A 24,108-nucleotide genomic window follows, 5' to 3' on the forward strand; every position below is an offset into this window, starting at 1 on the left:
TTTGAGGCATTAAACATGGAGAAATAAATTTGGAAGGGGTATAAAAATTAATGGCAAATAACCCACTGTCAACACTAGGGACTATATTCGTGAACAACAAAAATCAAGGGACGACAATTGTATTCTCGGACCAGGTGGGGCATAATAAGCAAAATCAAATAAAAGTGGTTATAAAAATTATTGATTGATGAAAGACAATGCCATTGCCTAATGAAACTGTTTGCTATTTTAAAAGTAATATGAAGCTGTGTGGTGTCTATATTATAGAGCTAAGTACTTTTCCGAACTAACTTTTATCATACTCTCTTCTACAATCTATCTATTAAGTTCTAATTCCACTGATTGGAAAAAGAAAGATTATTTAGTATTTGAAAACTAGGTTTAGTAAACAATGATCATCAAGCACTTTTATAAAATTGGAAAAACAAGGAGTCGGTTTCACAAACTAGAGGCTCTAAAGAGCCTGTGTCGCTCACCTTGGTCTAGGTGAATATTAAAGGAAGCAGATGGATTCATGACAAAATTGTGTTTTGGTGATGGTGATGTGTTTGTACATCTTACTTTACTGAACATTCTTGCTGCTTAAAATTATCTCTATCTATAATGAACTTGGCCCATTAGTTTCAGTGGAAAATGATAGTAAAAATTTACAAATTTTATGAAAATTGTTAAAAATTGACTATAAAGAACAATAACTCCTAAGGGGGTCAATTGACCATTTCGGTCATGTTGACTTATTTGTAAATCTTACTTTGCTGAACATTATTGTTGTTTACAGTTTATCTCTATCAATAATAATATTCAAGATAATGACCAAAAACAGCAAAATTTCCTTAAAACTAACAATTCAGGGTCAGCAACCCAACAACGGGTTGTCCGATTCATCTAAAAATTTCAGAGCAGATAAATGTTGACCTGATAAACAATTTTACCCCTGTCAGATTTGCTCTAAATGCTTTGGGTTTTGAGTTATAAGCCAAAAACTGCATTTTACACCATGTTCTATTTTTAGCCATGGTGGCCATTTTGTTTGGATGGCCGGGTCACCGGACACATTTTTCAAACTACTAACCCAAAAGATGATTGTGGCCAAGTTTGGATTAATTTGGCCAAGTAGTTTCAGAGGAGAAGATTTTTGTAAAAGATTAGTAAGATTTACGAAAAATGGTTAAAAATTGACTATAAAGGGCAATAACTCCTAAAGGGGTCAACTGACCATTTTGCTCATGTTGACTTATTTGTAAATCTTACTTTACTGAACATTATTGGTGTTTATAGTTTATCTCTATCTATAATAATATTCAAGATAATAACCAAAAACATCAAAATTTCCTTAAAATTACTAATTCAGGGCCAGCAACCCCACAACGGGTTGTCCAATTCATCTGAAAATTTCAGGGCAGATAGATCTTGAACTGATAAACAATTTTACCCCATGTCAGATTTGCTCTAAATGCTTTGGGTTTTGAGTTATAAGCCAAAAACTGCATTTTACCCCATGTTCTATTTTTAGCCATGGCGGCCATCTTGTTTGGATGGCCGGGTCACCGGACACATTTTTCAAACTACTAACCCTAAAGATGATTGTGGCCAAGTTTGGATTAATTTGGCCCCGTAGTTTCAGAGGAGAAGATTTTTGTAAAATATTACTAAGATTTACGAAAAATGGTTAAAAATTGACTATAAAGGGCAATAACTCCTAAAGGGGTCAACTGACCATTTCAGTCATGTTGACTTATTTGTAAATCTTACTTTGCTGAACATTATTGCTGTTTACAGTTTATCTCTATCTATAATAATATTCAAGATTAAATAACCAAAAACAGTAAAATTTCCTTAAAATTACCAATTCAGGGGCAGCAACCCAACAACGGGTTGTCCGATTCATCTGAAAATTTCAGGGCAGATAGATCTTGACCTGATGAACAATTTTACCCCATGTCAGATTTGCTCTAAATGCTTTGGTTTTTGAGTTATAAGCCAAAAACTGCATTTTACCCCTATGTTCTATTTTTAGCCATGGCGGCCATCTTGGTTGGTTGACCGGGTCACCAGACACATTTTTTAAACTAGATACCCCAATGATGATTGTGGCCAAGTTTGGTTAAATTTGGCGTAGTAGTTTCAGAGGAGAAGATTTTTGTAAAAGTTAACGACGCCAGACGACGACGGACGACGGACGACAGACGACGGACGACAGACGACGGACGACGGACGCCGGACGCCAAGTGCTGAGAAAAGCTCACTTGGCCCTTTGGGCCAGGTGAGCTAAAAAAACTTAGATTGGTCGTAAGTCAAGAACAGTTCAGTAGTGGATTTCACCAAAAAGATTACAACTAAGATTTATTGTAAGTCATGGACAATGCAGTATACTTACGATCAATTTTAATTCTAAGTTGTTTTTTTGAAATCGACTCCAGGCTTTGAAGTCATAAAACTTTTGAGTTAGTTTCTTGTACTCATACTTCAAAATTAACCAATCAAAATGCTTGATATCATGTGTAGAGCATGCCTTTGTGCTCCGAGCACTGAGCAAAGTTTTATGACTTCCGCCCCAGGTACTTACAATGAAATTTATTTGTAATTTTTTGGCAAAACCGACTCACAGACTTATGAGGATCAAAACAAATGCATATCTAACCTCTTCTGTCATCATCTTAAACACTGTTATATTGTTAAGAGCTGTGATAAATGTGCTCTTATTGGGCTGAATTTTCTGCTCCAGGAAATCTGGAAACCATGGTACTCCAGAAAGGTCAAGGTGAGTGAGAGGCAAGGAACACATTTCTTCTGGTACTTCTTCAAGTATATTGGATGCAGCATAGAATTTCTCAAGTGAAGTTAACTTTCCAATTCCTCTCAAATTGATTTTACCAAGGTTATTAGCCTCTAAAACTTGTAAGTTGGTCAAAGAGTAGACTTCTGCTGGAATACCACCCAATGGATTAAAACTTATATTCAAATTTTCCAACGTTTCTTTGACAGAAGAAAAATCATTTGGAAGTTTGGATAAGTTGTTGCTGCTTACATCTAAGCTCTCCAGACCGGTAAGGCAAGAAAACCCTTCTGGTAGTGAAGAAAGTTTGTTCTGAGACAGATTCAGCTCATTCAAATTTTTAAACATCATGAAGAAATTATCAGGCAAAGCTTCAATTGCATTATCTTGGAATTCAAATTTGTGCATGAACTTTGCATAATTTTTGAAAGCTGAGGAATCAAAGTCATGAAGATCTGCATGAGAAATGCTAGATTGGCTATGACCTTCACATTTAATAACATTTGAGGTACCAGTTATGTTAAACTTTGAACTTAAACTCTTCACTGATTTCTCATCTTTGAGTATCTTTGCTGGCAGAGTCTAGAGAAAAAAAAAATGCAAGCTTTCAATAAATGTCAGCAGAAACAATTTTTCTGAATTAAATATGTCAATACATGCATGTACAACTTAAATACTTTTGATACAGTATCTAACATGATTTTTTTTTGTTTGAGAACCATAGGAAAACTCAAAAGGGAAGGTACATATAACCGCAAAAGAGATATTTTTTGCATACATATAATTGATTTGAGCAAATTTAAAACATAAGGTATTTGAATAATGATTAAACAAGCCATTTGATACTACATACTCTTACTGTGATGTCATAGCATAAGCAGTGTGATGTTTAAAAAGTACAGAAACATGTACAAAAGTTGAGGTTGTCCAGCTACATATTGATTTGTATGTATGCTAAGCTCAATTTGATTACAACTACACTCACTGTAGACCTATCTATTTTCCTGGACCTCTTGTTACTACCAACCACTAGGTAGTGATTGTATGTGTTAATCCATAGGAAGTAATGGAAAAATATCCTCTTGAAACCCATCTCTAACAACTCCAACTAAAAAAGAGAAAGAAAAAAACATAGCTGTAAAATTCTGTTGAATTTCAATTTATACATGTTATAGGATTATTGTATAGATCACATTATGGGTCTATTCTGTTTAATCTGTTTAAAATGCAAAAAACACATGTATATTTAAATTGCTATTTATCCTCTAATGTAATTCACTACTTACAGCAAAATGCATTGAGTTTGTAGGTAACGGTAATATCTTTGGCTAGCTTGTTAGCTGAACCATGAAGTTATTATAAGGTTAACTATACTACCCTCCTTTCAGAGTAGTCTAGTCCTACAGACAGATAGATAGGTTATATGTAAGATTGGTCTACGCTTAAAGTAGGGTACCATACCTAACCTAATAATGATTCAATTAACTTAAAGCAAGCAAGCTAACCAAAGATATTACCTTTACCTACACACTCAGTGGATTTTGCTGTAATAAGAAAAATCATTTTTTCTTACTTAATAGATGAATAGTTATCATATCATTCTTTTTTCTCAGGATTAATGAAAATCAACAATGAACTTTTAGAAATACTGAATAATCATTTCTTAAAGGGAAAAAACTAAATTTTATTATGTACAATTTTTGTTAAAAGTTCTTAAATTTAAATGTTTTATTAACTTTGATCTTAAACAAAATGTATAACTATTTTCTAGTAGATTTAATTTTGATTTTACAAGCCAAAGAAATCCCTTCAGGGACCCTTTGTATAGTTTTAATAATGTTTACTGGTATAACTACTTTTGAACATATCACACCAGTAAATAAAAATTTACTTATTAAACCATATTGCTCTGTGCAAAAATACATCAAATCAAAGATATATAATATCCACAGTGTTCAGACTGGTGTTATAATGGTTAACTGGTAAAACACAAATCTGCTACATGTTCCTCTAACCCAGCTGTTTTTTCTTCTATTACTTGAAAATTGTTAAAGTATTTCCCAAAAACGTATTTGTGCCTCGCCCTTTTTACATATTTTCATAATTTTTATCATATTAGGGAGATATAACTTTAACATTTTAGAAACAATTTAAATTCAATCTCAAAAATAGTTTTTCATCCAAGTAACAACCAAACTGCTGGCAAAAATAAGTAAGTTTACTTTATTTATAAAAGGGTGGAAAGACTGTTTTAGGAATCAAGATTGAGACATTTAATTTGTTGTAATTCTAAACTTGTAAAACATTTTGAACAAGAAAACTTAAACAAACTGATAAATTTACAAAACAATAGACCAAAAAAATTATATACAGCAACCAACAACAACCACTGAATAACAGGCTCTTGACTTGGGATATACACATCAAGAGTGTGGCAGGGTTTAACATTTTGTGGGTATCCACCCCTCTCCGACCTGGATCTGAAGTGTACCAACACAACATAAGTACGAACTACAAAAATCAGTGGATAAAGGCTTGATATGAGGCTTAAGAAAGTCAGTCTTCTCTTAAGGGGAAAATAGTGTTATCAGGCAAATAATAACATTATATTTTATTTATAGGAAATTGACTCACCAGGTATTTAGGTAATTGTGCAGGAAGAATTAAGAAACATGCTTCTACTTTTCTAACAAAATGCAGAAACAAGAATGTGTCCAAAGTACACGGATGCCCCACTCGCACTATCCTTTTCCATGTTCCATGAACTGTGAAATTGGGTAATAATCTAATTTGGCATTAAAATTAGAAAGATTATACTATAGGGAACATATGTACTAAGTTTCAAAATTGATTGGACTTCAATTTCATCAAAAACTACCTTGACCAAAAACTTTAACCTGAAACTCCCACTTTCATTTTGTATGTTCAGTGGACTGTGAAATTGGGGTCAAAAGTCTAATTTGGCTTTAAAATAAGAAAGATCATATCATGAGCAACAAGTGTACTAAGTTTCAAGTTGATTGGACTTCAGCTTCATCAAAAACTACCTTGACCAAAAACTTTAACCTGAAACTCCCACTTTCATTTTCTATGTTCAGTGGACCGTGAAATTTGGCTTTAAAATTAGAAAGATCATATCATAAGCAACAAGTGTACTAAGTTTCAAGTTGATTAGACTTCAGCGTCATCAAAAACTATCTTGACCAAAAACTTTAACCTGAACGGACGCACAGACGGACGAACGGACGAACAAACGGAGCCACAGACCAGAAAACATAATGCCCCTCTACTATCGTAGGTGGGGCATAATAAAAATACTTTTAGATCCAGATTTATTTAAAAGGCCAACACGCACATTTTATTTAAGAATAGTAAAGGATCCCTACTTCATTTGATAACATGCTGTTGAAAAACTTGACAGCTATATATAGCATTATTTGAAAGAGTTTAAGCATATTTGAAAGACATACAATGAACTATTCTCATCCACATAGCAGGTAGCTTATTTCTATAACTGGAGACAATATGATGGACAAACACATGCAGGTGACTATAATGGTCAGACATATACAGGAAGGAGGGCCCTCATGGGGTTTTTGATTATGTGATTACTTGGCCGTTTTTTAAATGATTATTTGATTATTAAGCCAAATATTTCATGATTATTTGATTACCTAGGACTGTTTAAGATTATTTGATTACTAAAGATAAGCGAATATTTAATGATTATGTGATTATATTGGCAAAAAAATGGTGATTATGTGATTACTAGGACCCCCCCCCCCCCCCATGAGGGGCCTCAGGAAGGAAAAAATGGCCCATAAACACAAATGTGTACTAGTTCAGTGAAGCCTGCAGACAATCATGAAGATCATAGAAAGCTTGTTAGTTAATGTTTTGTATGTGTATGGTATGCAGTTAAATTAATTATTTATCAATCAAACTCCAACACTATATACTTACTTTTAATGATTTATTTGTCTGAAGTGTAACATATATATATTTATTGTACAGCAACATAATTTCTCTGTAGAACATATTACCAATGATATTTCAACTGATCGGGTGGAGCTTATGTTTTAATTTGCATAAGGACAGTCTATTTGAAGATGTGTGTGATGATCATCTATCAGTGTCACAAAACACATAGACAAAAGAACTTAGTGTATGATCTGGGGTGAATATCAGGACACATAATTGATGACTTTATCCCAAAACTACTGTCTATAGATGGACTGGTCTTAAATAAGCAAACTTCTTAAACCCCGCCCAGTTGGTTAGGTACCACCTTAAACCCCGCCCAGTCGGTTAGGTACCACCTTAAACCCCGCCTAGTCAGTTGAACCCGCCCAGTCGGTTGAACCCGCCCAGTCGGTTGAACCCGCCCAGTCGGTTGAAATAAATCTAGTAATAACCACCAACAATATTCCATGTATTACAGTCAGTGGCGGATCCAGGGGGGGGGTTCCGGGGGTGCGCACCCCCCTTTATTTTTGCCGATCAATGCATTTGTATCGGGACATATGTTTTGCACCCCCCCTGCACCCCCTTTGCCCTGGGTTAGCACCCCCCCTTTCGAAAATTCCTGCATCCGCCCCTGTACAGTGGTACCATATTGATCAAGTGCTAATGTGTACATACCATATACCATTTCATAACTTATGTTACAGTGACTTGACTGTTAGTGTTGCTCTCCACCAATTGCAACTCATTCAAAATTTTGACCAAATTGCAATTTGTTTTATAAAATCAAATTGTTCAACTGGTCAGAAATTTGAACCAACTGCTGTAGAAAACCACAGCCAAGTCATGAAAGTGCAAGGTGATAAAATATCCTATAAGATTTTAACTCCACTTTAATGATGTTGTGACAAAATGAGTTTATCAGTTTGTATAGTTATATTATAGTCATTTCCATGCTGAAGGGGAACTGTTTATTTTGAATTGCTATTAAATTGTCCAAACTAAGCTTTCATATAGTTTTTCTTTCTTAAAGTATTCTATATTTATAAGAATCAGACATTATGTGAATTAAAACATTTCATATTCAGTAAAATATATGTAAAATTGCAATATGTGTTTGTAAGGAGATAATAACTTTTCTTTCAAAAAGTCTTTATTCAAAAGAATAATATTTTAGGTTATCTTCCCATGAAAACTTATCAATAGCATATTGTTATTTCACACATATTTTACTCAATATATGATGTTTTATTTAAAATGATATCTGGTTCTTATGAATATAGAATACTTTTAGAAAGAAAAACTACATGAAAGCTTAGTTTGGACAATTTTAAAGCAATTCAAAATAAACAGTTCCCCTTCAGCATGGGAATAACTATAATATAACTATACAAAGTGACAAACTAATTTTGTCACGATACATTAAAGTGGAGTTAAAGTCTTATAGGATTGTAAGTATATTTTATTTTATCACCTTGCACTTTCACATTTTGACTGAACAATTTGTTCAATATTATGACCAGTTGAACAATTTGGTTTAATAAAACAAATTGCAATTTGGTCAAAAATTTTGAATAAGTTGCAATTGGTGGAGAGCAACACTAACAGTCAAGTCACTGTAGAATATATAATAAGGGTTATATAAAGGATACTGTTGAATATTGTCCCTGGTGAAATGCTAATATTGTATTCTCACAAATTTTTACAATATCAAATCATACCTATAATAATATTCAACGATGATAGTGCAATTACCAAAAAAATATTTCACATATGGAATTACAGGATTATTTTTCGCTGGGAAATCACAGTAATTTATTACAAATAATGTAATTATTTAAATTATCTTCAGTGCATATCTTAAGAATAAAAAAAATTCAGATTTTTCGGAACATGGTTACAAGGTAGAAAGAAAATACAATACCAACTCATCCTTAGATTTTCCATGCAGCATGAATAAATGATGGTAATTTTGTTCTTTTCCATGGAATTCCACAGAAATATTCCATCAGTGATGGAAATTAAACATTATATGTTTCACCTATTTAATCATTTTCTATGTTTTTAGATCGAAATTTTTTTTTACCTTTTTTTCTCTTTATTTTCCATGGAATTCCCTGAAAAATATTCCATGGAATTCCATAATTTCATAGATTTCCATGATAGACAATTAAAAATCTAGGGATGAGAAGCTTAAGTATGCACATTTGCCATATTCTTAAAAAAGGAAGGCATTTTCTTTTATCTGTCAAAAAGAAACTAATGATAACTTTACTATATTTGTATAAATACCTTGTTTTCTGTTGATACATCTACACCAGGACAAATATTGACCAGTTCTGATGGCAAGAGACTCTGAAAAATAAACAAATCATTGACTTCAAGGTACTGTAAATTCAGAAATTGCTGCATGCATTTATTTTTGTGATTTTTTTCATTTAAGGTGATACCTAACACTACAGGGAGATAACTCTGTAAAATCAGCTAAAGGTTTTAATTATGTTGTATTGTTAAGGAAATGTTTAACTTCTCACTGATCAAAATTAGTGTTTGTCAAACTGCTATATATCCAAGTATTTTTTTCCTAGAAAGTGATTGGTTCAAGTTTTTTGAAATTTTTGTATTTTTTTCAAAGGGTCAAAGTAAATATTTTATTCAAAATTTTATGAAATTAAACGAGCCAAATTAGTTTTAGTCAAGGTGTTGGGTACCACCTTAAGATTAAAAAGTAAATTTAATTTTTGCAATTTTGAGAAATTCCTGTTTAATTTATATACAAAATTACAAAATTTGGTTTTGAATTATTGCGTTTATAAGACTGTTGCATTTTTCGCAATAATAACAAGAATGTGTCCTCAGTACACGAATGCCCCACTCACACTATCATTTTCCATGTTCAGTGGACCGTGAAATTAGGGTAAAAACTCTAATTTGGCATTAAAATTAGAAAGATTATATCATAGGGGACATGTGTACTAAGTTTGAAGTCGATTGGACTTAAACTTAATCAAAAACTACCTTGACCAAAAACTTTAACCTGAAGCGGGACAGACGGACGGACAAACGAACGGACAGACGGACGAACGAACGGACAGACGGACGGACGAACGAACGGACAGACGGACGGACGGATGCACAAACCAGAAAACATAATGCCCCTCTACTATCGTAGGTGGGGCATAAAAACATATCGCAATAATTTCTGAATTTACTGTACATATATATAAATCAAATTTAAGAAATCCATGTAATGTAGTTCTGAAAAAGATAGGACAAAAGATATAAAATGTAATGGGATGGACAACTGTTGGATGGATGGATGACCGATGGGACAAAAGATATAAAATGTAATGGGATGGACAACTGTTGGATGGATGGATGACCGATGGACTGAGAGACAGAGGTAAAACAGTATCGGTATATAACCCCAGTTTTTTTAAGCAGGGTATAATAATAACAATATTAACTTACAGGTTGTAATATAAGTCCCATATAGATCATCTCGAGATAAGCATACAAGCTGTTTATATCAACTTCAGATGATGATATCAAATAGTGATGTAGTGGAAGTCCAGCATGATCAACCATGTGCAATAGCTCCATTTCTGTAAAAAGTAAAAATAATAATTATTCCAAGTGTCTTTACTGAAGAGAATTACAATATTGCTGACTAGTTGCTTCATGTTCAGGTATTTGCCAAAAAAAAATGGTGTGATGTCAAATTCAATTCTGGGAAAATGTGAAACAGCTGATTCATACATTTCTAAAGTAACGGTACCCAAATTGCACCGAATACCCAAATTGCACCTATTTAGCAAAAATAGAAGCGAGATCTTACAACATTTCCTTGAGACTAAACAATTTGTATTTTTATGATTTGATATTATGCACGTCTTTCAAAATAGGTAAAAATATTTAGATATACACAAAACGTTCACAATATTTATCAACAGATGAAGTGTTTACTGAAAAAGCAAAATGTACGGAAAACATTGTCATGCGACGTCATCAAAATGTCATCTTTTTAAAATTAGCAAACTCAATATGTTACAAGTATCTATTTCTTAAACTAGAGGCTCTAAAGAGCCTGTGTCGCTCACCTTGGTTTATGTGAATATTAAACAATGGACAAAGATGGATTCATGACAAAATTGTGTTTTGGTGATGGTGATGTGTTTGTAGATCTTACTTCACTAAACATTCTTGCTGCTTACAATTATCTCTATCTATAACAGTACTTTCTGTGGAAAATGTTATTGAAAATCTTAAATTGTTAAAAATTGACTATGAAGGGCAATAACTCCTTAGGGGGTCAATTGACTATTTTGGTCATACTGACTTATTTTTAGTTCTTACTTTGCTGTACATTATTGCTGTTTACAGTTTATCTCTATCTATAATAATATTCAAGATAATAACAAAAAAACAGCAAAATTTCCTCAAAATAACCAATTCAGGGGCAGCAACCTAACAACCGATTATCAAATTCATCTGAAAATTCATGGGCAGATAGATCGTGACCTGATCAACAATTTTACTTCCTGTCAGATTTGCTCTTAATGCTTTGGTTTTTGAGTTATAAGCCAAAAACTGCATTTTACCCCCATGTTCTATTTTTAGCCATGGTGGCCATCTTGGTTTGTTGGCCGAGTCACTGGACACATTTTGTTAACTAGATACCCCAATGATGATTATGGCTAAGTTTGGTTAAATTTGGCCCTGTAGTTTCAGAGAAGATTTTTCTAAAAGATTACTAAGATTTATGAAAAATGGTTAAAAATTGACTATAAAGGGCAATAACTCCTAAAGTGGTCAACTGACCATTTTGGTCAAGTTGACTTATTTGTAGATCTTACTTTGCTGAACATTATTGCTGTTTACAGTTTATCTCTATCTATAATAATATTCAAGATAATAACCAAAAACAGCAAAATTTTCTTAAAATTACCATTTCAGGGGCAGCAACCCAACAACGGGTTGTCCGATTCATCTGAAAATTTCAGGGCAGATAGATCTTGACCTGATGAACAATTTTACCCCATAGCAGATTTGCTCTAAATGCTTTGGTTTTTGAGTTATAAGCCAAAAACTGCATTTTACCCCTATGTTCTATTTTTAGCCATGGGGGCCATCTTGGTTGGTTGGCCGGGTCACCGTACACATTTTTTAAACTACATACCCCAATGATGATTGTGGCCAAGTTTGGTTAAATTTGGCCCAGTAGTTTCAGAGGAGAAGATTTTTCTAAAAGATATAACTAAGATTTACGAAAAATGGTTAAAAATTGACTATAAAGGGCAATAACTCCTAAAGGGGTCAACTGACCATTTGGGTCAGGTTGACTTATTTGTAAATCTTACTTTGCTGAACATTATTGCTGTTTACAGTTTATCTCTATCTATAATAATATTCAAGATAATAACTAAAAACAGTAAAATTTCCTTAAAATTACCAATTCAGGGGCAGCAACCCAACAACGGGTTGTCCGATTCATCTGAAAATTTCAGGGCAGATAGATCTTGACCTGATGAACAATTTTACCCCATGTCAGATTTGCTCTAAATGCTTTGGTTTTTGAGTTATAAGCCAAAAACTGCATTTTACCCCTATGTTCTATTTTTAGCCATGGCGGCCATCTTGGTTGGTTGACCGGGTCACCAGACACATTTTTTAAACTAGATACCCCAATGATGATTGTGGCCAAGTTTGGTTAAATTTGGCCCAGTAGTTTCAGAGGAGAAGATTTTTGTAAAAGTTAACGACGCCGGACGACGCCGGACGACGGACGCCGGACGCCAAGTGCTGAGAAAAGCTCACTTGGCCCTTTGGGCCAGGTGAGCTAAAAATGAAGAGTAAGCACAGACTTATATCAAATTGTTCAACATATTTGAAGAAATTAAAAAAAAAGCTCTGTTAATAGACTTTTGACAATGCAAATTTAAGCAGGGATGCAATTTGGGTACTCCTCATTACGGAATCATTGATAGTTTGGAGGTCAGTTCAAACCAATTTTTCTATGATTCCATATGGATTCAAAATTAAATGAGTAAAACCATATAGTAAATAATGATTTATCTTCAAAATAAACACATAATGAAAACTTTTGTCTGAAGCATAAATAAACTAAGGTTAAAAAACTGTCAAAATAGGTACAATTTGGGTACCCTCACGTAAGGGTTCTTGTGAATCAATGCCAATGGATGGTGTTTTTTTTGGTGATTGTTGACCAAAGAAGTGCAAATTGCAAGACTGAGGTTGCTGTCTCCTATGTTCTGTTAGTGATATTTTTTACAACAAGGTACATTTGTTTTGTAGACTTGCAGATTCTTTGAAATAACCTTCCTTTTTTCAAAAACATTTGAAAATTTTAAATGGAATCAGAATGTAAGTAAACACCTGCCAAAAAGAGATGAAACTATTAATGAAACATCAATAACATTGCAAATGAATAATGCTGTAACTTACTATGTCCGGGGCATATAAAATGGACATTTTGTTTTTCTATATCCATTACTGAGGTCAATGAAGGAAATCGTAAGTTCTTCAAATCAAATTTCTCGGGTAAGAGACACAGAAACTGGCGATGGTTGCTATAGAAACTAATCAGTTCATCGCTTGACTGGTCTCTTAACTGCATCATTTGATTTTCTATAACTGAAAAGAAATATACAATAAATATAACATAAAGTCTTAAACACACAGATTTCAAATGCAGGATGTTTTTATACCGCACATACCAACTTGGCTAGAGGTATAGCGGAGGGTTGAGATTTAACAAAAAACATGTTTAACCCAGACGCATTTTTGCCTGTGCCATTGTGTCATTAGTCAGGAGTCCCTAGCCTTTGTTAGTCTTATTTTTTTTAAATTTAGTTTCTGAATTTAGTGTGAGATTGACACCCGTTTTGCTGAACTAGTTCGTATTTAAGTTTAAGAGGATCACATGGGTAAAACCAGAGGATTCTGTATAATTCACATCATTTAAATTCAGAATGGAAATGGGGATTGTCAAAGTGACAACAAACCAATCAAAGAGCAGAAAACAACTAAAGGCCAACATCTTTAACATCTCTTATAGTGGAAATTCCCTATTAGTTGGGAAAATTAGCAGATCTAAATCAATCCATTTATTACTTACAATATCCAGGTATATTTTCCACCGAACAAATAGATGTATCCTTGCTAGAACCAACCATTGATATTCCTAGATGATCGTAAACTCTTTGTGTCTCGTCAGAAGTAGTTTCACCTTTCTGCTCCTGTTGATTATAAACAAATAATTTAATTTTAGATATAACCCATCTTCTGATTTGCTGACAGGTCATAAACATAATTTTGTCCAGACAGATAGCAAGTGTCTTCTGCTAAATTTATGTACTTTTGTTGAATCAGGGTCATAAGAGCCAAATCATTACATTTTATTCGCTTGTCTATTGTTGCAGACTGAAAGCTGATTTCCTCTTTTTTCATTTACTGTATTGTTTAGGTAGCTGTCTAAAAGACTTTTACCCAATTTCTTTTTTAAAGTTTCACAGATCATGATAATAATATTATCTTTACTTTTTCATGTTACAAATTACATAACAATATTCCATGTTGCGTGTTATTTCAGGATGAGGGTCAATAAAACCATTATTTGATCCAACATAAAAACGGGCAAAATTGTTAAGAAAATACAATTCATCTTTGTTTGAAAAAAAGTAATACTTGGCATGAGTAATGCTTTATCATGTCCAGTACTACAGACCAAATTTCACATGACATTACACTGTTCATTCCTTTTTATTTACCAACTTCAGTAACCAGATAACCTTGATACGTTTCCAAAATATTTTGTAGAAACATCAAATTAAAAGAAAATGTGTTTTAAATGAGCCAAGATGTATGTTTATGGCTCAGATTATGGATCAAAGCATTTTGTTTACAATGAAATGCAGGGTTAATTTCATATATAAATATTTCAATTCAATGGAATAATTTTTTAGCTCTTTTTTTTTTTATATGAATCCAGAAGTAATGTACCATGTTTTGGTTTTATCACACCGTCCTATAATTGAAAGATTGTGAGTACCAAAAACTTTTTATTTGATGAGACCATGAAATAATTATAGAATGTCTTATTTGTAGCTGCATATAAATTTTTCACTTTTGTGAAAAAAACATATGCTTAGATAAAGATGATGTAAATAAATTGTTGGATACACCATAGGAAATCTTGTTTCATTTTCAATCTATTTTTATTTTTATTTTATGCATTTCCAAATTTTCTGTGAAATTTTAAAGAAGCATTCAACAAGTTTATTTCCTTGAGCATAAATCAATGGTTATTTTGATTGATTGTTGGTTGCTTTACGCCGCATTACGACAAAAAAGGCTATATTGTGGCGAGAGCTAATTGGAATATATTTTATGCTTGTTTTGAAATGTATCGACATAATATTATACTTACATCACTGAAAAAATCATATGGAACTGGTAAACAGCCAACTTCTTCACAATATATCGGCCAATCAAATGCTTTACCATACTCTAAGAATAAATATAAAAAAGTCTTAGTTTTTAATGGATCAAAACAGCTTAATATTACGAAGTTAAAATCACAATTGTTTATATTTGAAAAAAAACTTTTTCATTAATCTTATTCAGTTCATAAATATTTCATGGTCAAAGCTTAGTCTACTACAGCTATAAAAATGTAATTTTTTGAATATAAAAAGTGCTGTACATTTTGATTTCATATATATAACTGAAAGCAACCTCTTGCAAGGGCTGGAAATTTCCCCTAAAATTGTTTTTTCCAAGTAAAAACATTTGCATAATTGATGTTTTCTTATTTTTTTTAATTTCCAATACATTTGAGGAAATTCACCATGACTATAATATACTAAGACACTGATTTAAAATATGACTATTATGTATTTTCTTATTTAGCAGAATATCTATGCATAATAATCATACAATACAAATGTCATATTCATTGATCATACAAGGTCGCATGAGACATGTAATGTTTTTCTTTCAACAGTTAAATTATTATATAAATTTAAATAATTACGCTTAGGTTCTTGTAAACGAATAGTCTTGCCAGACGGGGTACCAAGCTTGTGAGTAGTAGCATACAGCCAACCTAGAGGATGTATGTCCGTAGAGTCAGGAGTACATACATAATCATAGCCGCTAGTCCAACCATCAAAATGTATCACGAATGAGTCGTCTGGGTTGATTGTCTCTAGAAATACAAAATCAGATACATTTATATCAATTTGATTTTTTACCAGTTTTATTTAGTTTTATTCAGCTTAATTTAAGAATATGTTTATTTAACAGAATTATGTCTCATGTGCAGCAATGTTAAAAACAATGATTTGATAAACTATCATATTATACTATATATATGCTGGGTTTGGATATTCCTTTTTTGTAATTGTTGGGTTTTTTACTCAGCTTAGTGGTATAAAATGATTAAAATCACACATAAATTTAATTTTCAAATGCAATATTTATTTTTAGAATTTTAAACAGTTTATTGGCTTGGGCAAGCTACCATTTTCACTGATAAGCCAATAGTTAAATGTACATGATTGAATTAATTCACATTTATTACAACGAATACGAATACGAATATACGAATACGAATACGAAGACTTTTAAAATAGATTAAATACGTATCTTTTAAGTCCACTTTCACAAACTGATCATAAATTTACATCGATCTGTTAACAACAATGAGTACCGTGTTGCCGGTCTTTAACAAAGATTAAAAACATATCTTTAATAATTATCCCATTTAAAAATTATCATAAGTTTTAACTGACTATTGATCTTTTCAACAACAATACTTACTATATTGCTGATCTCAGCCAAAAAAATACGCAAATTAGTATTCTCCGTCATTGTTCGCGGACCAGATCTTGTCAAAACTTACCATGGACTATACAAGCAAACTAGACTCTTTCCTCAATATTTGGGGATGAAGAGGGGGTGCGGACTATACACAAATGCAGACTATACACGGCCAATTAAGGTATGGGTCACCTTGGTATATTATATAATATTGAATCTTCAAATCCATTTACAAGTGTATGTATGCTCTGGTTTGTCCACAAACCACAAACAGTAGAAATAAATATGAAAATTAAATTTGGCATCTTTCTATTCATAGCTGGTTCTTTATATTTTACTCACAAACAGTAGCGAACACACCAATAATTTGGTGTCTTCCTATCCAAAGCTTCTAAGGTTGTTTAAATTTTACTCACGAACAGTAGCAACACACCAAAAGTTTGGTGTCTTTCTATCCAGAGCTTCTAATCTCATCCCAGGTTTTACTTCTATACTTTGGCTATTTGTTTGCTACAAATGAGTACAATAAGAACATATATAAAAATTAAATTACTGCTATGTTCTGTTATATAATAAGATTTTCATGATAATTTGACTATGGCAACTCATGTAGCCAAGTTTTGTGACTTTCATGTTGTTGTTGTTATGGTAACCTGTTTCCTTGCTTTTTATTGCCTTTACATTCTTTCTAATAACAATTTTTTGATTCCACTTTATACTTAATTGGTTTGGTCTCTTTCCCTTATTTGAATTTACATTTTGATTATTTGCATAATTTAAATCGTCAAATTGTAATGAATTTCTTGATTCCAGATAAATGAATTAATTTGTACATTACATTAATCTGTATGTCGATCATGTGGTTTATGTTTGTTTTATGAACACCACATTTATATTATTTAGTCCCCAAAAATATTTTACTCTTGCTAATGCAAATCTTTTCATGAATTAACAAGCCTTGAAGTTTTAACACTCTTTGTGTTGGGGTGGGGATTTTACTTGAAAATATTGTTGTAAATACAATAGTGACACATCTCCATTAATCCTGATAGGGAGTGTACATGACTTCCAGTGCACCCTTGCAGCTCTCCAGGTGTGCCCCTAATTACAGAGGAGCACTACATAGATATAAGAAGATGTGGTGTGAGTGCCAATGAGACAACTCTCCATCCAACAAATAACAATTTATAAAAGTAAAACATTATAGGTCAATGTACGGCCTTCAACATACATACATACAGGAGTAGGTCCGAGACCACAATTGTCGTCCCTTCATTTTCGTTGCTCACGAATATAGTCCCTAGTGTCGACAGTGGGTTACCTGCCATTTATTTATATACCCCTTCCAAATTTATTTCTCCATGTTTAATGCCTCAAATTGCAAGTAGGGGAGTGAAATTACACTATAAAAAAATTTGGGTCCAGAATTTTAAAGGAAAGTAGTGATTTGGTCCAGCTGAAAAAGGTTAAAAATTAGCACTTCAGAAGCTGTCAAAAGATTTCAAGACACCCTGGACATAAAATTGTCCATATTTTGAGTTAGAGCCGATGAAGTTTTCTATAATTTTGATATAATTTGTCCCAAAAGTAGTACAACACACTGGAAAAATTTCATTGAGAAAGCGCAGGTGGGATTTTTTTAATTTTTCATTTATGTTCTAAAAGAAATGCACTACGAAATAATTGTGGTCTCGGACCAGTATACTGTAAACCAACTAATTTTCATGGATACTTTATTTCACCTTTAGCCCTATCTAGTCCACATTGCTGTGATTTAATTTCACAATTATCTAATTTACTTGATCTACTTTAAAAAGAAAAGATCTGAATTGTACATATTCACGACTATTTCAATTTGCGTTATTTTTCTACTCACGAAAGTCAAGAAATCTAGTTGGTTTACAGTACATGCATCTTCTAAATTGAGTTGAAGGACTAAGTAGATTTATAAACCTTACCGTGTGTCCATGAACCATGATAACAGACTTCATGTCAGCTGACTTGACACCATGGTAAACTAATACAGGTACATACAACTTTGACGGCAGCTTCAATTCAATCTGAGCTTCGCCATTTATTGTCAATGTCAGTTTAGAAAACATATCTCCTTTTTCTGTGGTTGGCCATGATGACATTGCAAAGTTAACAGTTTTTCCAAGTGGGTCTTTCTTGTAGACTTGTTGTACTTTTGAATCTTGAGGATTTTTAACTTGGCCTGTTTTGAAGGAGAATGACAGCACTGTACCTTTCTGGACCGATGTTCTGAAACAAGCCAAAACCATATATAAATGTATTTTTTTAGAGAACAGTGAATAATGAGCCAAAAGTGCAACATAAAGGGCAAAGTAATAAAGAATAAAGAAAATGAAGCAAAAAACTAGTGAAACTGTGAACTACTTCTCACAGATGATACCTCTACCAAATATACTTGGATGTCATCATTGTCATGTGTAAAATGATGCAAGTGTTCGGTCAACAGGAAGTTGTCGAGTGATGAATCTGAAAACACATCATACTGTATAGCTAACTTATATAAAACCTGAAACCAAATTACAGAAGTTCTTATGAAGCAGTTCCTGCGACGAAAAATGTTCATGGGACGGATGGACGGACTGACAGATGGAAAGATGGATGGACGGACGGACAGACAGAAGAATAGCAGTATATCCACAATTTTTTAAAGCAGAAATATAAAAATGTTAAAAGAGAATAATGGGGTACTGGAAAATTAAGAATAGAGAAAAATTATATACAAAGTTATAGAATATGAAATGAAGAACCCCCATAAAGACCCTCATATAATGGTTCATAATTGACAATATAAAACTTAAACAAGAATATGAATCTATAAATAGGACATGATGCCCTCTGCCACTATTTAATTTCCATGTTAAGTGAAACAAGATTTATTAAATTTCAAGTTTCTATTAATAGTAAAATATTGACTTTTGTTCTAAAAGAAATGCACTATGAAATAATTGTGGTCTCAGAGCAAATGTGTTGCATAATTTTGTCTTTTTGAATTTTGAGCCCAACATGCTCAAAAGTGATAACATAACACAATTTTGTCAAGTTTATAATGTAAAGCAGGATAATTTCTACTGAAAATAATTATTACATCTAAAAAGGCTATTTAATTTTTTTGAAAGAAGATAAAGCCAAAACATAAAAGTCTTTGGAGACAACATAATTATTTGGACTAGATAATCTCCCTTTTGTTATTCTTAAACTGTGAAATCTTTCAATGTTATGATGGAGGAGCTAAATTCAACTGTCTACTCGCATAAGCGGAGTAGTCTCCCTTTAAATGGGTTCATAAAATAGGATTATAATTTAAAGACTTCAACAAACCTGGGTAGTCTCCCTTGAAATGGGTTCATAAAATAGGATTATAATTTAAAGACTACAACAAACCTGGGTAGTCTCCCTTGAAATGGGTTCATAAAATAGGATTATAATTTAAAGACTTCAACAAACCTGGGTAGTCTCCCTTGAAATGGGTTCATAAAATAGGATTATAATTTAAAGACCTTAACAAACCTGAGTTCAATTACAACATCTTCTACTTTATCTAAGTCCAATAGAGTAAAACTGATGTCAGGTTGATGAATTGGATGAAGATTTGGCTGAACAACAATGAAAGGATATTTTTTTCCAGCTTCAATACCCTTAAATACAATGTCAGAATCAATAACACTTTCTCCGATTATCTTTTCCTTTTTACCATCTGCAGGAGTATCTACTTGATGAACTGAGTCAGATATCAACATCTTTTTCTTCATTTCCTGTGGAATAATAGACAAATTAAGTTGTGAACATGGATAAACTCATTGCCTGTCAGAAAATAGTTTAATTACACCTGCCACTGGTTTAGGTTACATAAACAATTAAAAATTATAAAAAAAAAATTTGATATGCACAACCACAGTTCTGACAACTTTTCATGAAGCAAATGCGTGAAATTTGGAAAAAATTGAAAATATCAAAGAGAAAAAACAATAGATCAAAGGAAAATGCCGCCAAAAAAGCATGAACATATGTTAATCTCATGCTAAATGCGTTTTAACTAGTGACTGTATGTAATATTATCTGGATGAAAAACAAAGTCAATATATAAGTTATATAGGGAAACACAGGATATACATTGTTTATAAAATTTCTTTCTACATTCTAGCTTTTAACCATAAACAAGCTTCTGTCCAAGTTTGGTACAAATCCAATATAGCTTGAGAAAGATATCAAAATTTGTAAAACCTTAACCACAAAGTAAATATTAATGTATAAATGTTAACTGTCAAAAAACTAAGTCCATTTATAAGTAAAATACGGATAAACTGATACACAGAATTTTTGTTTACAAAATTTACTTCTTGATACTATTTTATGATCATAAACAAGCTTCTGGCAAAGTTTGGTAGAAGTCCAGGTTATTTTAAGAGTTATTTAAATTTCAAAAACTTTAACCACAGAGTGAATATTTGCAAATGCCACCACCCCCGGCATCAACGGTATGAAGGATCGCTATGTCTTGCTTTTGACACAAAAGTCTCAGGCTCAACATAAAGAGAGACAAATTAAACAAAAGAGACTTTCAAACTCATGAGTTCAGAGGTGGATTTAGGGGGGGGCCAAGGGGGCCCGGGCCCCCCCCTTTTTGGAAAAAAATTTGGTTGCTTATATAGGGAATCACTGAAGCGTGACTGGAGCGGGCCCCCTCTTAGGTCAGTCAGTGGGCCCCCACTTATGAAAATTTCTGGATCCGCCACTGGAGTTGAAAAATAAACTGACAAAACTATGGCACAAAAAAAAAACATTATGATTTTTGCCTTAATCCTGAACTTTCAATAAAAACAAGATAGGCTTTACTAACCATCATAAACTCATTCTGTCTGCTGGAAATTCCACACTTTTGGCACAACACAGCACCGTTGTCATTGGTAGACATTCTATGTCCATCAATGAATCCACAAATACCTATTCAAAACAAAAGCCATATGAAACTTCAAATTGAAAAAAAATGATGCATCTGATTTTTATAACTAAATGGCTAGTTTTTATCATAAAACTTGTGTATATGTACTTTTTTCTCAAGAAAATTCTATAATTTGTCTTAACTTAGAAGAATTGACTTTTTTTTTTTTTGCTTCCAAGAAACAATTAACTGATATGTTTTCCGTATACAGTGGACTCAGTGTGACCTTTCTCATAAAAATCTGATGCCAATATGCATGGATCTGTTATTAAAATAAACCATTATCTAATTGCACATGTAATACACATGCTCAATATCCATGATTCTTTGTTGATTGTTTACTATGAGGTGACAATCGGTAAACTATGGCTTCAAAACACAACAATTAATTAGCTGCCATATTTCACATCATTAATAGACTGAGGGAATTTTATTTTACAAATATACGATATGGATGCGTACAAATTGATAAAATCTTGCACAGAAAACTAAGATAATGATGTATACATGCATTGGTTCAAGAATTGGATAAACATTATTTGTCACCAGTCACTTGTTTCATATGACTTCAACATGTTTAACCCTGCCACATTCTGTATGTATGTGCTTGTCCCAAGTCAGGAGCCTGTAATTCAGTGGTTGTCGTTTGTTGATGTGTTACATATTTGTTTTTTTGTTAATTTTTTTGTACATAAATTAGGTCATTAGTATCTTGTTTGGATTGTTTAACAATTGTCATTTCTGGACCTTTTAGAGTGGACAATGCTGAATGAACTTTGCTCATTGTTGTAGGCCCTACAGTAAGCTATAGTTGTTAGCCAATCAGAAGATGTGTTACATCCAAAATTAAATTATTGGGCAATAATTAAGAAAAAATTCATGGCAGCTTTAGCTTTATTTTCATTTACCAGAATATGATATAAAAAATACTCTCATCTTTTACCTAGAAATGTTCTTTTTATGTATTTTAATTACAATGTTTATATTTCCCTCCGGAAGTATATATATGACAATATAATTTTGTGGAATTTTTGTTTTATGATAGTTTACAGCAAAATTATAACTGAAGTGGACTGATTTGTTAATTTTGCATTAGAACAGAGATAACTGTATTGTATTTGAAACTTGGCCTACATAAAATATGGGTTGTCTTGCAGCCAATTAAGTTAATCTGGCTGTATGATTCAGGTGGGAGGAACATTGAACAGCAAATTAAGTTAATCTGGCTGTATGATTCAGGTGGGATGAACAGCGAACAGCCAATTAAGTTAATCTGGCTGTATGATTCAGGTGGAATGAACAGTGAACAGCCAATTAAGTTAATCTGGCTGTATGATTCAGGTGGGAGGAACATTGAACAGCCAATTAAGTTAATCTGGCTGTATGATTCAGGTGGGAGGAACATTGAACAGCCAATTAAGTTAATCTGGCTGTATGATTCAGGTGGGAGGAACATTGAACAGCCAATTAAGTTAATCTGGCTGTATGATTCAGGTGGGATGAACATTGAACAGCCAATTAAGTTAATCTGGCTGTATGATTCAGGTGGAATGAACATTGAACAGCCAATTAAGTTAATCTGGCTGTATGATTCAGGTGGGATGAACATTGAACAGCCAATTTTGTATATGAATGTGTTTGTACTAAAGTATATAATTTATATTGTATTTATAATAGTTGACAATATATCTAAGGTTGTCGTATTAGAATTGTCAATTATATGCTTAACAAAAGATAGTGACTTGTGTATGTAATATGATATCTCCTACCTTCTGCGACTGTTTTCAGCTTATCTTTGGCTTCAACCTGGATGAGAAAATTGAAGATTAAAACTTTTGCACTGCATAAAAAAATAGGGTTATGCTGCATGTAGCATATCAATAATTAAAAATTGAATATGGGTAAAAGAAACTACAAATAGTTAATAACATGATCATAGACACATCACAATTTTAACTTTATTAGGTTCACGAAAGGCTAATTTTGGCCTTAACATTTTTTTTTCTCTACTTCTTTGCAAATAATGTCAGAAGAATGTCTGTAATATAGCAATAAGTGTTCTAGTCAAACAATTGTATACTTTTTATATTGAATATTTTAATCAACATTGGAGGATCAAAAATTTTATAGAAATTTCAGAGATATTTTCTAGTAACTGACTATAAGGTATGTTCTTTGCTCATTGTTGCATCATTGGTAATCAGTTTTTGTTTATATAGATTAGACCTTTGGTTTTCTGGTTTGAATGGTTTTACACTAGTATTTTTGGGGGCCCTTTATAGCTTGTTGTTAGGTGTGAGCCAAGGCTCAGTGTTGAAGATCGTACCTTGATCTATAATGGTTTACGTTATTTGGATGGAGAGTTGTCTCATTTGCACTCATACCACATCTTACTATATCTATATACATCTTCTTTTTTACATCTATATAGTCAAAAAAAGAATGGCTAGTACTGACAGAACAAATGCGACGTACATAATACACTTAAAACATTTAGCTTGTGTTACTGACAGAGATAAGTAAGTAAAGGAAGTAAATTTTACTTAAAGTCTGC

General features: G+C 32.6%; 1 protein-coding gene across 1 annotated transcript in view; it reads right to left on the minus strand.

The window, feature by feature from the left end:
• Positions 1–24,108, minus strand: part of LOC139499893 (uncharacterized) — a 92,216-nt gene that overhangs the window by 36,035 nt on the left and 32,073 nt on the right. Inside the window, exons 18-31 of the mRNA XM_071288522.1 lie at positions 23,324–23,360; positions 21,453–21,556; positions 20,123–20,367; positions 18,541–18,844; positions 16,999–17,092; positions 15,795–15,968; positions 15,189–15,268; positions 13,878–13,998; positions 13,205–13,393; positions 10,211–10,344; positions 9,032–9,094; positions 6,740–6,757; positions 3,762–3,884; positions 2,642–3,358 (exon numbers count right to left, since the gene is read on the minus strand). Coding sequence (XP_071144623.1) covers positions 2,642–3,358; positions 3,762–3,884; positions 6,740–6,757; positions 9,032–9,094; positions 10,211–10,344; positions 13,205–13,393; positions 13,878–13,998; positions 15,189–15,268; positions 15,795–15,968; positions 16,999–17,092; positions 18,541–18,844; positions 20,123–20,367; positions 21,453–21,556; positions 23,324–23,360 — 2,403 coding nt within the window. The remainder of the gene's footprint in view (positions 1–2,641; positions 3,359–3,761; positions 3,885–6,739; positions 6,758–9,031; positions 9,095–10,210; positions 10,345–13,204; positions 13,394–13,877; positions 13,999–15,188; positions 15,269–15,794; positions 15,969–16,998; positions 17,093–18,540; positions 18,845–20,122; positions 20,368–21,452; positions 21,557–23,323; positions 23,361–24,108) is intronic.

This window comes from Mytilus edulis, chromosome 13, assembly GCF_963676685.1.
Source record: "Mytilus edulis chromosome 13, xbMytEdul2.2, whole genome shotgun sequence".
In the NCBI taxonomy this organism is placed as follows: Eukaryota; Metazoa; Mollusca; class Bivalvia; order Mytilida; family Mytilidae; genus Mytilus; species Mytilus edulis.